Source organism: Chelonoidis abingdonii, chromosome 11 (genome assembly GCF_003597395.2).
Source record: "Chelonoidis abingdonii isolate Lonesome George chromosome 11, CheloAbing_2.0, whole genome shotgun sequence".
In the NCBI taxonomy this organism is placed as follows: domain Eukaryota; kingdom Metazoa; phylum Chordata; order Testudines; family Testudinidae; genus Chelonoidis; species Chelonoidis abingdonii.
Genome location: NC_133779.1, coordinates 50,090,777 through 50,106,878, shown reverse-complemented (window position 1 = coordinate 50,106,878; position 16,102 = coordinate 50,090,777). Strand labels below are relative to the sequence as shown.

The following is a 16,102-nucleotide window of genomic DNA, read 5'->3' as shown; positions in this document are numbered from 1 at the left end:
GCCTTGGTCAACATCATCCTTACTTCCAACAATGAGTGTGGTTCCATCCCGAAGATCAGGTAGCTGCTGTATTATATGCACAGTAGTAATGCAGACTCCGTCTTTTGACGTGCTGATCCAGTGTCGAGTGTGTGTCTTGTGTTGCAAACAAATTTACCTACAGTTGCATCATCCACCAGCGCTTATGCAGGTGGTTCTCACTTCTCTCTCAATACCAAAACACTACTTCTCCTCTCAGGTTTCTTTGGAAGAACAGTGGATCTTTGCGGTCATTAACTTCAACAAACTGGATCGCTGAGTCTGGTGCAGAAATAACTGCACTCCTAGCACTGAGAAAATAAATCATCATTATAGTCAGTGTCGTCAGTTCAGCGTCCAGAATGGACGGGATAGCTCAGCAATAGAATTCCTTAATCTGAAACACGTCAGCCTGCATCCAAAATACTTAAAAACCGTTATAACTTCATACAAGTGAATGGAAATCTAATTAATACCCCAGCAAAAGTTTTAAAACATTCGATACAGTATTTCAAATACAGTCCTACTGAAAGCTGTTTTCCAATTCCAGAGCTTAATGCAGAATGTACTAAGAAGATAAACACAGATATCTCAGCAAGATTCATTTGCTTAAAAAGTAGACAAACCGACCTCAGTAGACCAAGGAGCTGATGTCTAGTCAGCTGCTGCAGTGACTTGGTTCAGTGTCCACGTGACGGAATGCCTCCGAGGAGGATGTGCTGTGGTGATAGATAACAGATGGGTGGGGTAGAGACTCGCAGAGGCTACACAAGTTCTGCAGAATTTCTCTGCATTCCAGTGTCACAGGGTGTATAAATGTTTCAGAATAATTAAACATGCAGAATTTGGATGATGTACAAACAAATCCACATAGTTCAGGCAAGTCCATGATTGTCAAAGAAACGCTCCTAAACACTTAGTCGCTTTGACAACCCAAGCTAATCTCTCCCCAGCCATTTGGTTTATTGTAGCACAGTTCTTGGGCACAACGCAGACATGTAGATTGTTGTTGTCTTGAAGGATGTTAACTGCACTTAGATCATCACACTGAAAGCTCTGGCATGTGTGAGAAAAAAAACCATGTAAGACACGATTTTCAAAAAGGTAAGTCCATTTTAAAAGTGACTTGGGACGGATTTTCAAAGTATTTAGTGCCTGTAATGCAGACAGGTGCCTAGGGATTTCAAACACGTTCAGAGGGTTGGGTGCCTCACTCCTACTGAAGTCTATGGAAGTTAAGCGCCACCCCTGAGTCTAGCAATAAATTGGTTAAAATGGACTGAACGGGCTGGTAGAAAGCTGCATCTGGCTGCACAAAGCAGGGAGAGGAAGTAAAGTGCATCGTCAATGTCCCTTCTGAAACAGCTGAGAATAGAGGCAACATGGGCAAGTGATTAGAGCAAGGCTCAAAAAAGAACAGAACCCCGGTGCTTGGCCATGCTCCTTAACCTCACCCCCACTTATGAGGCTGCACTGACTGGCTGCAGCTCCCTGGATCATCTGTCCGAAACCCCCTCCCGGCAGCTCTCTAATGCTGGGACCATCGTCTTCTTCCTCCCTTTCCCTCCCTGCCTTCCTCCCCCCATGGCTGGGGAGTGACCGGGGCTAAATCCCACAGTCGCTGACTGAGGCAACAGTTAAGTGGAGCAGGAGTTTAAGGACGCTTGATGGCCAACGACTCTCGCTGATTTCTAGACCAATTACTCACAAGTGACACGGCTTCCCCTTTGCACCCAATGTAAAGAAGAGTTGAGGAGCAAAATTACTCACACCCTTCCACTCCGGTTGTTACCAGGGGGAGGGATTTAATGCTAATGAGACTCTGTCCCCAGGATCGCTGTAAGGGCTGAATGCTGTCAGTGGTCATAGAGATAAGGCAGAAATCATGCTATAGCACGTCTCCCCAGCCCAGTTCCTGTAAGGGCTGTATAACCCTCCAGCAACACTGACTGTCAGTGGTACAAAGCCCATTCTGACGCTCTAGGGACCCAGTGCAATGTTACAATGTGCAGTGTTAAAGAGCAGAAGGTGGACGATCCTAACAGCAGCTGAGCACCACCATTCCCCTTGACTTTAATCATGTGGCAGTTGCTCAGAACAGTCACAGGAAGTGCCTCAGCACCATGCAGGACTGGGCCACAGTGTTTATCAAACTCTTTAACCCTGTGGAGGTGGGGCGGGGCAGCTAGTGACAGCCCCAGCAGCGCACTGAAGACTTAGGGCAGGAAGTGAAAAGGCTCAATGTAGCCAACTGCAGCACAGGAGCATTTTACACTCTTGTAATTACAGGTTGGGGAGGAAATGGTATTTCCATCCCACACAAATTCAAGATACTGAAATATTTCCTGTGTCAAACTGGTACAAAAAGTAAAAATCTAAATTTCTTCAATCAAAAATCATTTTCGGTTTGTGTGAAAAGCCGTTTGTTTAAGATTTTGAAATGTTCCTTTCAATTTTGAACATATAAATTTAGACCATGAACTATTAAAAAAATTCAACTATAAGATATAAGCAAGACGTCTTTTGAACTGGATAACCAGAAAGTTTCATTTGAAATTCTGAAACTTTTATCAAGTAAAAAAAACAAAACTGACATTTTCTGATGGAAAACAAATCTTCTGACAATGAAATGTTTCTTCAAAAGACTCCTGACCAACTTGTAATACCCACAGGAGAAGTTGGCCAAACGGACCAGCAGCCCCCTCATCTTGCTGAAGTGTCCCATGATGCACGTCACATTCGTTCAAGACCTCAGGCGAAGACACAATTGAAACTGGGCCCCCTGCAGCCTCGCTGGCTCGTACCAAGGTAACATGGATCAGATTCAGCGCCTTATGCATCATTTGTTACTTGTGTCAGAGAATCAGAAATCAGACTGGAAGGAACCTTGAAAAGTCATCCAGGTCCTGCCTCAGCACAGAGGTCTGGACAAGTAAACCTGGTCCATCTTTGACACATGTTTGTGTAACTTCTTAAAAACCTCCAGTGACAGAGATTCCACAGCCTCCCTTAGACACCTGTTCCAGAGCTGAACTCTCCTTAGAGTTACAAAAAGTTTTTCCTAACATTTCACCTAAATCTCTCTTGCTGCAGATTAAGCCCATTACTTCTTCTCCAGACGTTAGTGGACAGCTCTTACCATAGCTGAAGGTGTGTGTGCATAACAAGCTCTGTGTAACACATTTGTTGTGTCATCCATCAAGGGAAGCACAGATGCTAAGTGGGATAGACAGGGCTGGCTTCTGCTCTCAGAGACTCCAGAGTAAATCCAGAGTAACTCCACTGACTGCAGCAGAGCTCCTCCAGATTTACACTGCTGTAGACCGGAGCAGAATCTGGCCCAAAGAATTTAAGACGTCACCTTATTTATTACACAATAAGCTGAGCTTGATTCATTGAACAGATAAAAAAGGCAAGACACACAAATGTCAATACTGGGTCTTTTTAATGAGTGACAGTTCAAATGACACCTCAGCCAACAAGAAGTTGTGATGCAAACAGGCAGCGTGTGCAGGCTCAGGCACCAGGAGAGCTCCAGCCATTGGTAACGTGTTATTATCATTAGATGGTGCAGAAGGGCTGGAACATGGGGCTCAATGGATCTCTTCCCTCTCAGCTCCTCCTGCATCCATCCTTCCCCTTCACAAGCCCATCACACATCCGTATTACCTTACTGCAAAGGGAGCATGAGCCTGCTGAGGATCAGGGGAGTTGGGAGCTGTGGCATCTACAGGGGCTGCACGTCCCCTCTGCAGACTCCTGCCATCCGGCCTCACTCTGTGCAGGGAAGCTGCAGCCGTTCAGCTGTGTCCGGGTCCCTCTGCAGATGGGTGGATGATGACGACAATTATTGTGTTACTGTAGCACCCATTGTGCTAGGCACTGCACAAACACAGAACAAAGACAGTCTCTGCACCAAAGAGCTTCCAATCTAGTACACACGTGATGCGTAAAGTCACCTACACCCTGATGCCTTTATATCCCAAAAGGAGATTTCCCAATGTGATGAGGCTGGGCCTTTTGGGGATCTTCTGAGCTTTTTATTCTAAACAGACAAGGGGAGAAAATAAAAAAGAAAGGAGACGGAGACAGAGAGAGCCTTCTTCCAGCTGCTATGTCCGATCAGCAGAGAACCAGCCATCAGTTCCCACATGTGGATTCCCCTGCACTAGATAGGTCAGGGTTTTAGATGTTTCCCTCTGGCCGGTCGCTGCATTGTGCTCTTGTTGTGATTCCGCGAATCAAAATCCAGATGAGCGTATAAGATTCCACCCTGTTTGGTGACAATTAGTAAAATAGAAGAGACAAGCTGAGACAGAACTGAACATCCATGTGAGTTTAGCCTGATGAAAAATCCCCTCTCATCTCTGATTCTCCTGTTTATCTTATTAACGGTGCGAGTAATCAGAATGGAAACCAGGGCTGGATTCTCAACTTAAGAACTCAGCTACTGACAACATTTTGCCAGATCTAAACCCCATATAAATGGACAGTGTCCTATTGAGGCCTCACTGAGCTTTGGATCAGTGCCACAGCATCTGTCACTGGAAAATCTTGAAATGTAATTTGTTATAACTCTTTACCTTTTAAGTGCCAAAAATGTTCCCAGTGCCACACAAAAACCCTGTAAAGAGCACAGTCAGAACCAATAAAACTTCAAACTTCTCATCATCCTTGCACGGTAAGTCTAGTTATCCACTGTTTACATACAGGGAAACTGAGTCACAGAGCAGTAAGAGACTATCAGTAAGTTAGTATCAAAGCTCACAGTAAGAATCCATCCTCCCTTCCTGTTACTCCAACAACCAGTTTAATTACTAAATATATGAAGTTAATCTATGCATTAGAAATGCCTGAGACAGCCACATTGATTTAGACAGAGATAGTTTGCAAAGAGCCGTACCTGGTTCTCCTCTGAAACTGGGGGTGCTGAGATCCTGGGCTTAAGTCCTGGAACAAACAAAAACAAGAGTAAAAGTTCCTCCTCAACAGTCACTCCCTCGGCTGTAGTTCATTGACTAATGGTGCATCCAAGCTGTGGGTGCGCAGGGCACCACCCTGCATGGCACATGGAGAGGGGCTCATCAGAAAGGCTACTGCTCTTTGTGAACTATAGACAAGGTGCGTGGGCCATGGGCAGTAGAAGCCTTTCTACATCGCTCCCTTTGTCACGGAGAAAAAGCCGTTCTCCTGACACAGGAAATTCAAGTTTCAGAAAACAAATATTCTGAGATCAGTGCTGGCAGTTGTGACATTTGCAGCATGTTCATGTGTTTAATGAGACAGTTACAAGCAGGGGAGTAGGATTTCTCTCTACAGGAGAGTGTCTGGGCTGGGCTGTGTTTCTTACCTAGTGTGGAAGGGCAGAGGGTCCAGATGAGACTCAGAGACACCACCAGCAACAGCAGACCAGCTACAGCTGCAAGGGGCACAATGTAATGTGAGCAATCGCTAGCAGGGGCTGTGGAGGAAGCTAAAAACAGACACAAGTAAGGCCAGGTCTACACTGCGACTTTAAATCGGTTTAATGGCCGATATACCGATTTAACGCTGTATCCGTTCAGACGACGTCGTCATTAATATCGAGTTAAACGGCTCCTTAAATCGATTTCGGAACTCCTCCCAAGAGCGTAGCGTAATATTCGATAGTTAACTCGGATTAGGTTCATGTGGATGGAAATCGACGTTATGCCTCCGGCGGCATCCAGAGTGCAGCACTGACCGCTCTGGACAGAATCTGAACTCGGATGCAGCGGGCAGGTAAACAGGAAACCCGCGAACTTTTGAATTACATTTCCTGCTTGCCCAGCGTGGGCTCTGATCAGCACGGCTGGCGATTCGTTTGAAATCGAGAGCTCCAGCATAGACATACGGAGATCTAGGTCTGATCGCTGTATGGGAGACAAATCTGTTGTTCCAGCTCCGTTACAGAACACGAAATGCCAAGCGTTTGAATAAAAAACTCCAGGATACACAGCGCTGTGTGACAAGCGTAACGGGAAGCCAGAGACTCAATGGCGCTATGAAGGAGGGAGGGTACTGAGGACTCCAGCTATCCACAGTCCACGCAGTCTCTGAAAATATTTGCATTCTTGGCTGAGCTCCCATTGTCTGTAGTTCAAACCAGTGTCTGGCGTGGTTCAGGAACAGCTCCTCATTTTTTCCCCACCACCACGTGAAAAAAAGGGAAAGATTGCTGTGCTTGGCGTTTGCTCATGCACTCCGCGAAAAGGCGCCAAAGGGTTGTCTGCTGCCTTCACAAAGGGAGGGTGAGGCTGTCCCAGACCACCCGGGCAGTGTTTTCTGCCCCATCAGGCACTGTGCTCTCAACACGAATGGGAGCTATGGATAGCTGAGGAACAGCTACCCACAGTGCACCGCTCCTGAAATCGATGGTAAGCTTGGACCATGGACGCAAACAATCGATTTCGGATCCCACTGTGGACGCGCTAAACCGTTTTATTAGATCTGTTTGTAATATCGGTTTAAGCTAATTCGAAATAATCGTGCAGTGTAGACGTACCCTAGTTGCTGACTCAGCCAAGAGTCGTGATGTCACCAATCCAGTCTCCCCACCTGATCCCCACTTCACCACAGGCCTTAAGCCCCGAGGACTGAGGCTACTGGAGCCTTCAGCCCCTTCCACCTTCTGTGTTGCCCCATTTCCCTCAGGTGAATTCTTTCCCCTGTAATCAGAATCTTCTCTGCACCTTCTGCCATCTACAAAATCCTCCCTCTAGATCTCTCCTCACCTCATTGTCTCTCCATTGCTTTGTGCATCTCACTGGAAAACATCTCTCATCACAAATGCCTCTTAATTCCCCTTTACTCCTGGTATTTATTATTATTTAGTTCTTTACAGGGATTCATATGTATAATCTGGGTGAAAGCTGCAGCAGAGATCAAAGCTACATTGTCTTGTGATCCCTGTATATCTCATGTGACTTTTCCCCAAATTCTCTAAAGAAATTTTAACTAAGACATATAATATTCCAGCTTTCTGTGATGGAAAGTTATGTTTAAGCAGCTCTGACTGTGGCCACTTCACCCCCATTTCATACCCGAGTCTCCCTTAATGTCAAATATTATATCACTCACCTGCAGGATACCTGGTACTTTTCTTCACACTGGTGCCAGAAGAGTTGAATTTGACTTCACAGGTGAAATTCTTCCCACTGGTCCAGGTGTCCATGGGGACGCTGATGTGATTTATGAGCATTAAAGATCCATCCTTTGCTTTCAGTGAGCGCGTCAGCCCCTGTTCCTGCAGCTCCCCAGAAACACTCCAGGAAATGTGGACTGGGCTGGACACTCCATGGATCACACAAGCCAGATTTGCTGTCTCAGTGACTTGACTGTCATGTGGAAATGGGACCAAAAGCATCACCCAGCTGCTGTTGGTATAACTGTCTGAGCAGAAGGAGGTGTGATATTTCAGTGGGATCATCAAATAAGCTGCAGTCTGATTAAAGATGTTAATCTTTCACTCAGAGAGACAAGGTGGGTGAGGTAAAATCTTTCATTGGACCAACTTCTGTTGGTGAAAGACACAAACTTTCAAGCTTCCACAGAGCTCTTCTTCAGGTCTGGGAAACGTATTCAGAATGTCATTTCCCAGAGTGTCTGTGTCAGCTGGAAAGCTTGTCTCTCTCACCAACCAAAGCTGGTCCAATAAAAGATATTACATCACCCACCTTGTCTCTCTAATATCCTGGGACCAACACAGCTAATACAATACAGCATATCTGTCACTAAGACATTAATACAAAGGAACAAATGTATTGAAGAAAGAAATATTAAATCACCACACAGCCACTAACTAGGACATAGCGCAAACGTAGCGCAAACGTAGCTGCACTACAATTTTATAAATTTTGTAAGCTTTTAATTAACTCAAAATATTATTTCATGAAAACATAACTCTTAGGTTAGACATATTCCCTATCTGGGTGCCTGGAACAGTCACAGAGAAACTTCAATAGTTTATTTTTGGTACTTCCAATTTTTATAGGTATATTTGATAACAATAAATGTTATTTTCCTTCTGCACCTATAGCATTTAATGTTTAGCTGACCTGTTTGGCTTAAAGCACGCTTTCCTTTGAACTATTCATCAATAGCTATGGTATCTTGTTATAACTTTATTGAGAACTTGAAATATGATCTGCCAATCAGTCATTAGTCTCCTTAAACAAGCTATGGTTCCTTACCTCCAACAATCAGCGCAGATCCATTCCCGAAGATCAGGTAGCTGCTGTCTATATATGCACAATAGTAAACGCCAGACTCAGTCTTTTGGACATTGCTAATTTCCAGCGTCGAGCTGTGTGTCTTGTGTTTGCAAGTAAATTTACTTACATTTTGATCATCCAAACAGCGCTTAATGCAGGTGGGTTTCTCACCTTCTCTTCTCAAATACCAAAACATGCTACTTCTTCCTTCCAGGTTTTCTTTGGAAGAACAGTGGATCTTTGCGGTGTCATTAACTTCAACAAACTGGATCTGCTGAGTCTGGTGCAGAAATAACTGCACTCCTAGCACTGGAGAAATAAAATATCGTTATAGTCAGTGTCCATCAGGTCTCTAACTGCCCCAGATGGACTGGATAGCTCAGCAATAGAAATTACTTAATCTGATATTTGTTCTCTGCATCCAAAATGCTAAAAAAGTTGCTCTAACTTTGTATAAGTAATCAGAAATGCAATTAAGAGCCAGCAAAAGTTTCCGAACATATCATAGATATTTAACACTGGTGTGCTACTGAAGAGGCTGCTTTCCCAATTCCAGAGTTTAATGCAGAAGTTTTACCTAAAGAAGATAAAACCAGATACTCAGCAAAGATCATTTTCTTAAAAAGATTAGGACAAAATCCTGACTCAGTAGACCAAGGACTGATGCCTAGTGCACTGCTGCAGTGACTGGATTCAGTGTCTCAGTCACTTCCAGTGAGGAACGCCTCCCAGGAGCATGTGCTGTGGTGATAGATACTAGAGGGGCGTGGTAAAGAATCTACAGGGGTTGCAGCATTTCTTGTAGAATTTCTCTGCATTTCAATGGCACAGAGGTGTACTGCAATGATTTAGAAAAAAATTTAGCCATCCAGAGCACAAATGATGTATATAAAAAATCCACATCACTTGGAAGCACAAGTCCCATTAGAATCTGAGAATATCAGGTTGGAAGTTACCTCAGGAGGTCATCTAGTCCAACCCCCTGCTCAAAGCAGGACCAATCCCCAACTAAATCATCCCAGCCAGGGCTTTTTCAAGCCTGACCTTAAAAACCTCTAGGGAAGGAGATTCCACCACCTCCCTATGTAACCCATTCCAATGCTTTACCACCCTCCTAGTGAAAACGTTTTTGCTACTATCCAAACCAACCTAATATCCAATATCCTAATATCTAAACCTCCCCCACTGCAACTTGAGACCATTAGTCCTTGTTCTGTCATCTGCTACCACTGAGAACAGTCTAGAGCCATCCTCTTTGGAACCCCCTTTCAGGTAGTTGAAAGCAGCTCTCAAATCCCCTCATTGACTTTCAAAGGATAATGCTCCTAAATCACATAGTTCTTTTGACAATCCCAAGCTAAATCTCTCCCTGGCTTTCCATGTTCGATCCACTGTTGTACTGTATTTCTTGGTGCTACAAAATTTGCCTGTAACAATCATTTGGACTCTCATCTTGGAGGACATTAATAGCACTTTAAGTCATCAAACTGAAAGCTCTGACATGTCTGAGAAATAAGACAATAAGTTATACACTTTTCAAAAGAGTCCAAGTCCCATTTTAAAAACTGACTTAGGGCCAGATAATATTTCAGTGTCTATAAATGCAGAGAGGTGCCTGGTGAGATTTTCAACCATAGCTAAGAGGGTTAGGGGCCTCACTCCTACTGAAGTCGGTGGAAGTTAAGCACCTCCCCTGTCTCCCTTTGGATCTGTCAATAAACTGGCTAAAAATGAGTGGAATGGGGCTGGTTAGAAAGCTGCCTTTGGCTGCACAAAGCAGGAAGAGAGAAGAAAAGTGCATCTGTCAGTGACCTTTCTGAAACAGCTGACAATAGAGGGCAATGTGGGCTAGTGATTAGAGCGATTGGCTCAGAAAAGACCAGGTTCCCTAGGTGACTTGGCCAGCTCTCCTTAGCCTCAACCCCACTTGTGAGGCTGCACGGACTGGCTGCAGCTTCCCTGGCAAAGTGGGGATCGATATGTCACAAACTCCTTCCCGGCAGCTTTCTAATGCTGGGGACCATCTTCCTTCCTTCCCCTCCCTCCCTCCCTCATGGGTGTGGAGCTACCTGGGCTAAATCCTGCAGTCCCTCCCTGAAGAAATATTAAATAGAAGCAGGAGTTTGGCTGACGAAGGTAACTGGACTGGCCAAGATTCTGCCTGATTTCTAGCCCAAGGACATTACTCACAGTGACACAGCTTCCCTTTTGCACCAATGTAAAGAGAAGCAGAAATTAAACTCACGTCACACCCACTTCCAGGCCCCTGGGCATTACCATGATGGAAAGGGACTTAGGGCTAATGAGAATCAGGTGCCCAGGCTCACTTTTAAGGAGCTGACTGTTGTCAGGTCGTACAGATAAGTCCACAGAAATCATAACGCTATTCGAGTACAATGTCTCCGCAGCTCAGTTCCTGTAAGGGCCTGTTATAAGCCTCCCAGTAACACTGACTGACAATGGCACAAAGCCCTATTTACTGCTGTAGGGATCCCAGCGCAATGCTTTACAATGTGCTCTAAGGAACTGAAGGTAGGTGCTGATCCTAACAGCAGCTGAGCACCCACCACTCCCCTTGACTTTGCAGAGTGTGGCATGTGCTCAGCATGTCACAGCAGGTGCCTCAGCACCTTGCAGGATTGGGCCCTTATAGAAATCCCTTCATGCATGGTGGGGGTAGAGCGGGGCAGCTGTCTGACAGCCCCACAGCAGCACTGCACAGACCCTTAGGGCAGGAAGTGAAAAGGCTCAATGTAGCCAACTGCAGCTACAGGAGCAATTTTACACTCATGTAATTACCAGGCTGGGGCAGAAAATTTCCCATCGCACGAAAATTTTCAAGATATCGAAAAATTTTCCCATCTCAAACTGGATGAAAAGTTAAAATCTCAAAAATTTTCCTAGAACCAAAAATCATTTTCGGATTGTGTGAAAGGAAGTATTTTTGTTAATATTTTTGAAATGTTTCCTTTCAATTTTGATGATATAAAATTTTGACCATGTTAAGTTTCAAATATAATTAGCTTACACTTCTCAGCAATACGTCATTTTGAACTGGAGAACAGGAATTTTTCAACTTTTTATACATGTCAAAAAATCATCAAAACTGACCCTTTTCCCATGGAAAAAAAACCCTTCATTTCAACCAATGGGCATTTTCCGACAAAGAAATGTTCCTTCTAAAGACCTGACCAGCTCTAGTAATTATGCACATAGGACATTGGCCAAGGAACCAGAGCCAGCTGCTCTCGTCCTGCTGAAAGCATCCTCAGTGATTTCAAGTCACCATCTACTCATGACCTCAGTTTGGAAGCTCAACGGAAATCTGGGACCCCCTTCAGCCCTGTTGGGTTCACTAACCTGAGATCAGATTCAGGCCCTTAGTCATTCAATTTTTATTGGCACTCAGAGAATCATAGACATGTCGGACTGGAAGGAACCTTGAAAAGTCATCCAGGTTCTGCTTCAGCACAGGGGTCTGGACGAGTAAACCTGCATCATCCCTCACACGTGTTTGTTCAACCTGCTCTTCAAAACCTCCAGTGATGGAGATTCCCTTGGAAGCCAGTTCCAGAGCTGAAGTACCCTTAGAGTTAGAAACTTTTTCCAAATATCTACTGTGGCAAATTGCCGGTATTGTTCTCTGGGTCTCGCGCTTTCTCTTCTCTGGGGTAGGTTCAGAGCAATATTGCTTGCCTCTGAACCAGTTCTTAATCACTCCCCTAGTGTCCTTGGAGGAGGGGAGTGGAGAGGGAGGGACCTGGGCCCGCCCTCTACTCCAGGTCCCAACCCAGGGGCCCTGGGGTTGTGGTGAACCACTTGACTAGCGGTTTCTTCCCCTGGGTTACTTCCCTCTCATACCCGTCAGCTTGTGAAGGGCTTCTCGCCTCTCTTCTATACAAGCCTGGTGCCCCTTACCTAGGGTTTCTGTTGGGCTTCCCAATCCACCGCAGCACTCCTCCAAACCTTCTATTTCTCTCTGGACAAACTCTTCTCTTCTGCAATCTGCACTCTGCTCCAATCCAACCTTTCTCCTTCAACTACCACCCCCTGTCTGACTGAAGCAGGGGTTTATATCCCCTGACTGGAGTCAGGTGCTCTAATTGGAGTCAGGTGCTCTAATTGGAGTCAGGTGCTCTAATTGGCCACAGCTGTTCTAGTTAATCTAAAGCAAACCTTCCTCCCTTGGCAGGGAATAAGGCCCCCTACTAACACTCTTATGTTGCCCTCTGGCCATGTTGTATCACACTACCCTAAATCTTCCCTGTTGCAGATTAAGCCCATTACTTCTTGTGGACATGAAGAACAAATATCCTCTTTAAAAGAGTCCTTATCATATGTGGAGATGTGTGTCTAACAAGTGAGGTGTAGCACATTTGTTGTATCATCCATCAAAGAAACACAGATGCTAAGTCGCCGGAGTAAATCCATAATAACTCCATTGACTGCAACAGAGCTCCCTCAGATTTACACTGCTCCAAACCAGAGCAGAATCTGACCCAAAGAATTTAAGAGGTCACCTTTCTTATTACATAATAAGCTGAGCTTGATGCATGGAACAGGTAAAAAAGGCAACAGACACAAATCACTAGTGGGGATGCCGTCTGTTTTAATGAGTGATATATAGAATGACAGTTCGCCCATGGGAAAGAAGCGGCCTCTACACCAGCATTTCTCAACCTTTCTGATACCAGGGACCGGCTTGCTGCCTTCCTAAACTGTGTCACGGAGATCTCAAGGACCGGCACTGGTCCATGGCCTGGTCATTGAGGAACACTGCTGTAGAAGAAACACTGGAGTAGCAGCTCCAGCCCTGGCCTGGGGAGAGAGTCTTATCCCTCCCGGCCCCTCCCACTTCCATCCTTCCCCTTCACAATCCCATTGCATGTCCATGTAATGTTACAAAGGGAGCATTTGCCTGCTGAGGATCAGGGGAGCTGGGAGCTGTGGCGAATACAGGGGCTGCACATCCCCTCTGCAGGCTCCTGCCATCCGGCCTCACTCTGTGCAGGGAACCTGCAGCTGTTCAGCTGAGTCTAGATCCCTCAGCACGTGGGGGAGGATGATGATGATTGTGTTACCTTAGCACCTAGGAGCCCTGGTTATGGACCAGAGCGCCTCTGTGCTAGGCGCTGCACAAACACAGAACAAAGAGACAGTCCCTGCACCAAAGAGCTTCCAACCTAGTACAACTGATGTGTAAAGTCATCTACACCACGATGCCTTTATATCCCAAAAGGAGATTTCCCACCTCATGAGGCTGGACTCTGTGGGGATCATCTGACCTTTATATTCTAAACAGAGACGTGGAGAAAATACAAAAAGAAAGGTGGCAGACGGACAGAGCCTTTTCCCAGCTGCTACGTCCGATCAGCAGAGAACCAGCCAACAATTCCCACATGTGGATACCCCTCACAGACAATTCAGGGTTTTAGATGTTTCCCTCTGGCCGATCGCTGCATCGTGCGCCCGTTGCGATTCCGCGAATCAAAATCCAAATGAGCGTATAATATTCCACCCTGTTTGGTGACAAATAGTAAAATGAGCCCACTCCTTGTAAAATGAAGGGACACAGGCTGAGACAGAACTGAAGCTCCAAGTTTGTTTAGCGTTAGCATGATGAAAAATCCCCTCTCATCTCTGATTCTCCTGCTTGTCCTTTAAACTGTGGATGTTATCAGAAACTGGATTCTGGCTTTAAGAACTCACCTGTTGATAATATTTTGCCAGATCCAAACCCCATACAAATGGACAGTTTCCTATTGAGGTCACTGAACTTTGGATCAGGGCCACAGCATCTGTCACTGGAAAATCTTCAAATATAATTTGTTATAACTCTTTATCTTTTAAGTGCCAAAAATGTTCCCAGTGCCGCACAAAAACCCTGTAAAGGGCACAGTCAGAACCAATAAAACTTCAAACTTCCCATCATCCTTGCACATGAGTCTAGTTAGCCACTGTTTACATACAGGGAAACTGAGTCACAGAGCAGTAAGTGACTATCAGTAGGCTAGTATCAAAGCTCACAGTAAGAATCCATCCTCCCTTCCTGTTAATCCAACAGATAGACCTCACTTTCACCTCCTCCTTCCAGATCAATCAGTGTAAGTGCCAAATGTATGAAGTTGATTGATAAGAAATGCCTGAGACACATTGATTTAGACAGAGATAGTTTGCCAAAAGCTGTACCTGGTGCTCCTCGGAAGCTGAGGGTGCTGAGATCCTGGGCTGGAATCCTGGAACAAAAAGACAACAGTAAAAGTTCCTTCTCAACAGTCACTCCCCAACCTGTAGTTCATTGACTAACAGTGCATCCAAGCTGTGGATGCGCAGGGCACCACCATGCATGGCACATGGAGAGAGGCTCATCAGAAAGGCTACTGCTTTTTGTGAACTATAGACAAGGTGCGTCGGCCATGGGCAGTAGAAGCCTTTCTACATCGCTCCCTTTGTCACAGAGAACAAAGCCATTCTCCAGATACAGGAAATTGAAGATACAGAAAACAAACATTCTGAGATCTGGTAGCTGTGACATTTGCAGCATGTTCATGTGTTGGACGGGACAGTTACAAGCAGGGGAGTAGGATTTCTCTCTGTGGGAAAGTGTCTGGGCTGGACTGTGTTTCTTACCTAGTGTGGAAGGGCAGAGGATCCAAATGAGACTCAGAGACACCACCAGCAGCAGCAGACCAGCACCAGCTGCAAGGAGTACGATGTAATGTGAGCACTCCCTGGCAAAGGCTGTGGAGGAAGCTAAAAAACAGACAAGTCGCTGACTCGAGTAAAGTGGGTCGTGTTGCCACCACATCCAGCTCTTTCCTCCTAATCCCCATTTCACCACAGGCCTTAACCCCTGAGGAGTGAGGCTACCGGAGCCTTCAGCACCTTTCACCTTCTGTGTTGCCCCCTTTCCCATAGGCGAATTCTATTCTCCTGTAATCAGAATCTTCTCTGCACCTTCTGCCACCTACAAAATCCTCCCTGTAGATCTTGCTTCACCTCATTGTCTCTCCATCACTTTGTGTATCTCACTGGAAAACATCTCTTCTCAAATGCCTCTCAATTCCCCTTTACTCCTGGTATTTATTATCATTTAACTCTTTACAGGAATTCATATGTACAATCTGGATGAAAGCTGCCCTAGAGATCAGAGCTACTTTGTCTTGTGGTCCCTGTCATGTCTCAATTCACCTTTCTCTGAATTCTCTAGAGAAATTCTAACTAAGACATATAATAATTCCACTTTCTGTGATGGAAAGTTACTCAGAAGGAGCTCTGACTGTGGCTACGTCACCTCTATTTCACACCACAGTCTCCCTTAACCTCAAATATCATATCACTCACCTGCAGGATACCTGGTACTTTTCTTCACACTGGTGCCAGAAGAGTTGAATTTGACTTCACAGGTGAAATCCTTCCCACTGGTCCAGGTGTCCATGGGGACGCTGATGTGATTTATGAGCGTTGATGATCCATCTTTTGCTTTCAATGAGAGTGTCAGTCCCTGTTCCTGCAGCTCCCCAGAAACACTCCAGGAAATGTGGACTGGGCTGGACACTCCATGGATCACACAGGCCAGATTCGCTGTCCCAGTGACTTGACTGGCCCGTGGAAATGGGACCAGAAGCATCACCCAGATGCTGTTGGTATAACTGTCTGAGCAGAAGGAGGTGGAGAATTCAGTGTGATAGTCAGATGAGCTGCAGTCTCATTAAAGATGTTAATCTTTCACTAAAAGAAGGTGGGTGAGGTAATATCTTCTATGGGACCAACTCCTCTGGTTAGAGAGACAAGCTTTTGAGTTCCCACAGAGCTCTTCTTCAGGTCTGGGAATTTACTCAGAGCTGTGTGTC

General features: G+C 45.4%; 1 protein-coding gene across 1 annotated transcript; it reads right to left on the bottom strand.

The window, feature by feature from the left end:
- Window positions 1–3,891: 3,891 nt before the first annotated feature.
- On the bottom strand, window positions 3,892–14,948 carry LOC116830575 (immunoglobulin kappa light chain-like). The gene is made up of 7 exons (XM_075070477.1): window positions 14,880–14,948; window positions 14,439–14,485; window positions 8,229–8,558; window positions 7,117–7,428; window positions 5,369–5,479; window positions 4,922–4,968; window positions 3,892–4,291 (listed from the first exon to the last, which is right to left on the bottom strand). Exons 3-7 carry the CDS (start codon window positions 8,443–8,445, stop codon window positions 4,196–4,198), a joined length of 783 nt encoding a protein of 260 aa, XP_074926578.1. The 5' UTR covers window positions 8,446–8,558; window positions 14,439–14,485; window positions 14,880–14,948; the 3' UTR covers window positions 3,892–4,195.
- Between the last annotated feature and the right edge of the window lie 1,154 nt (window positions 14,949–16,102).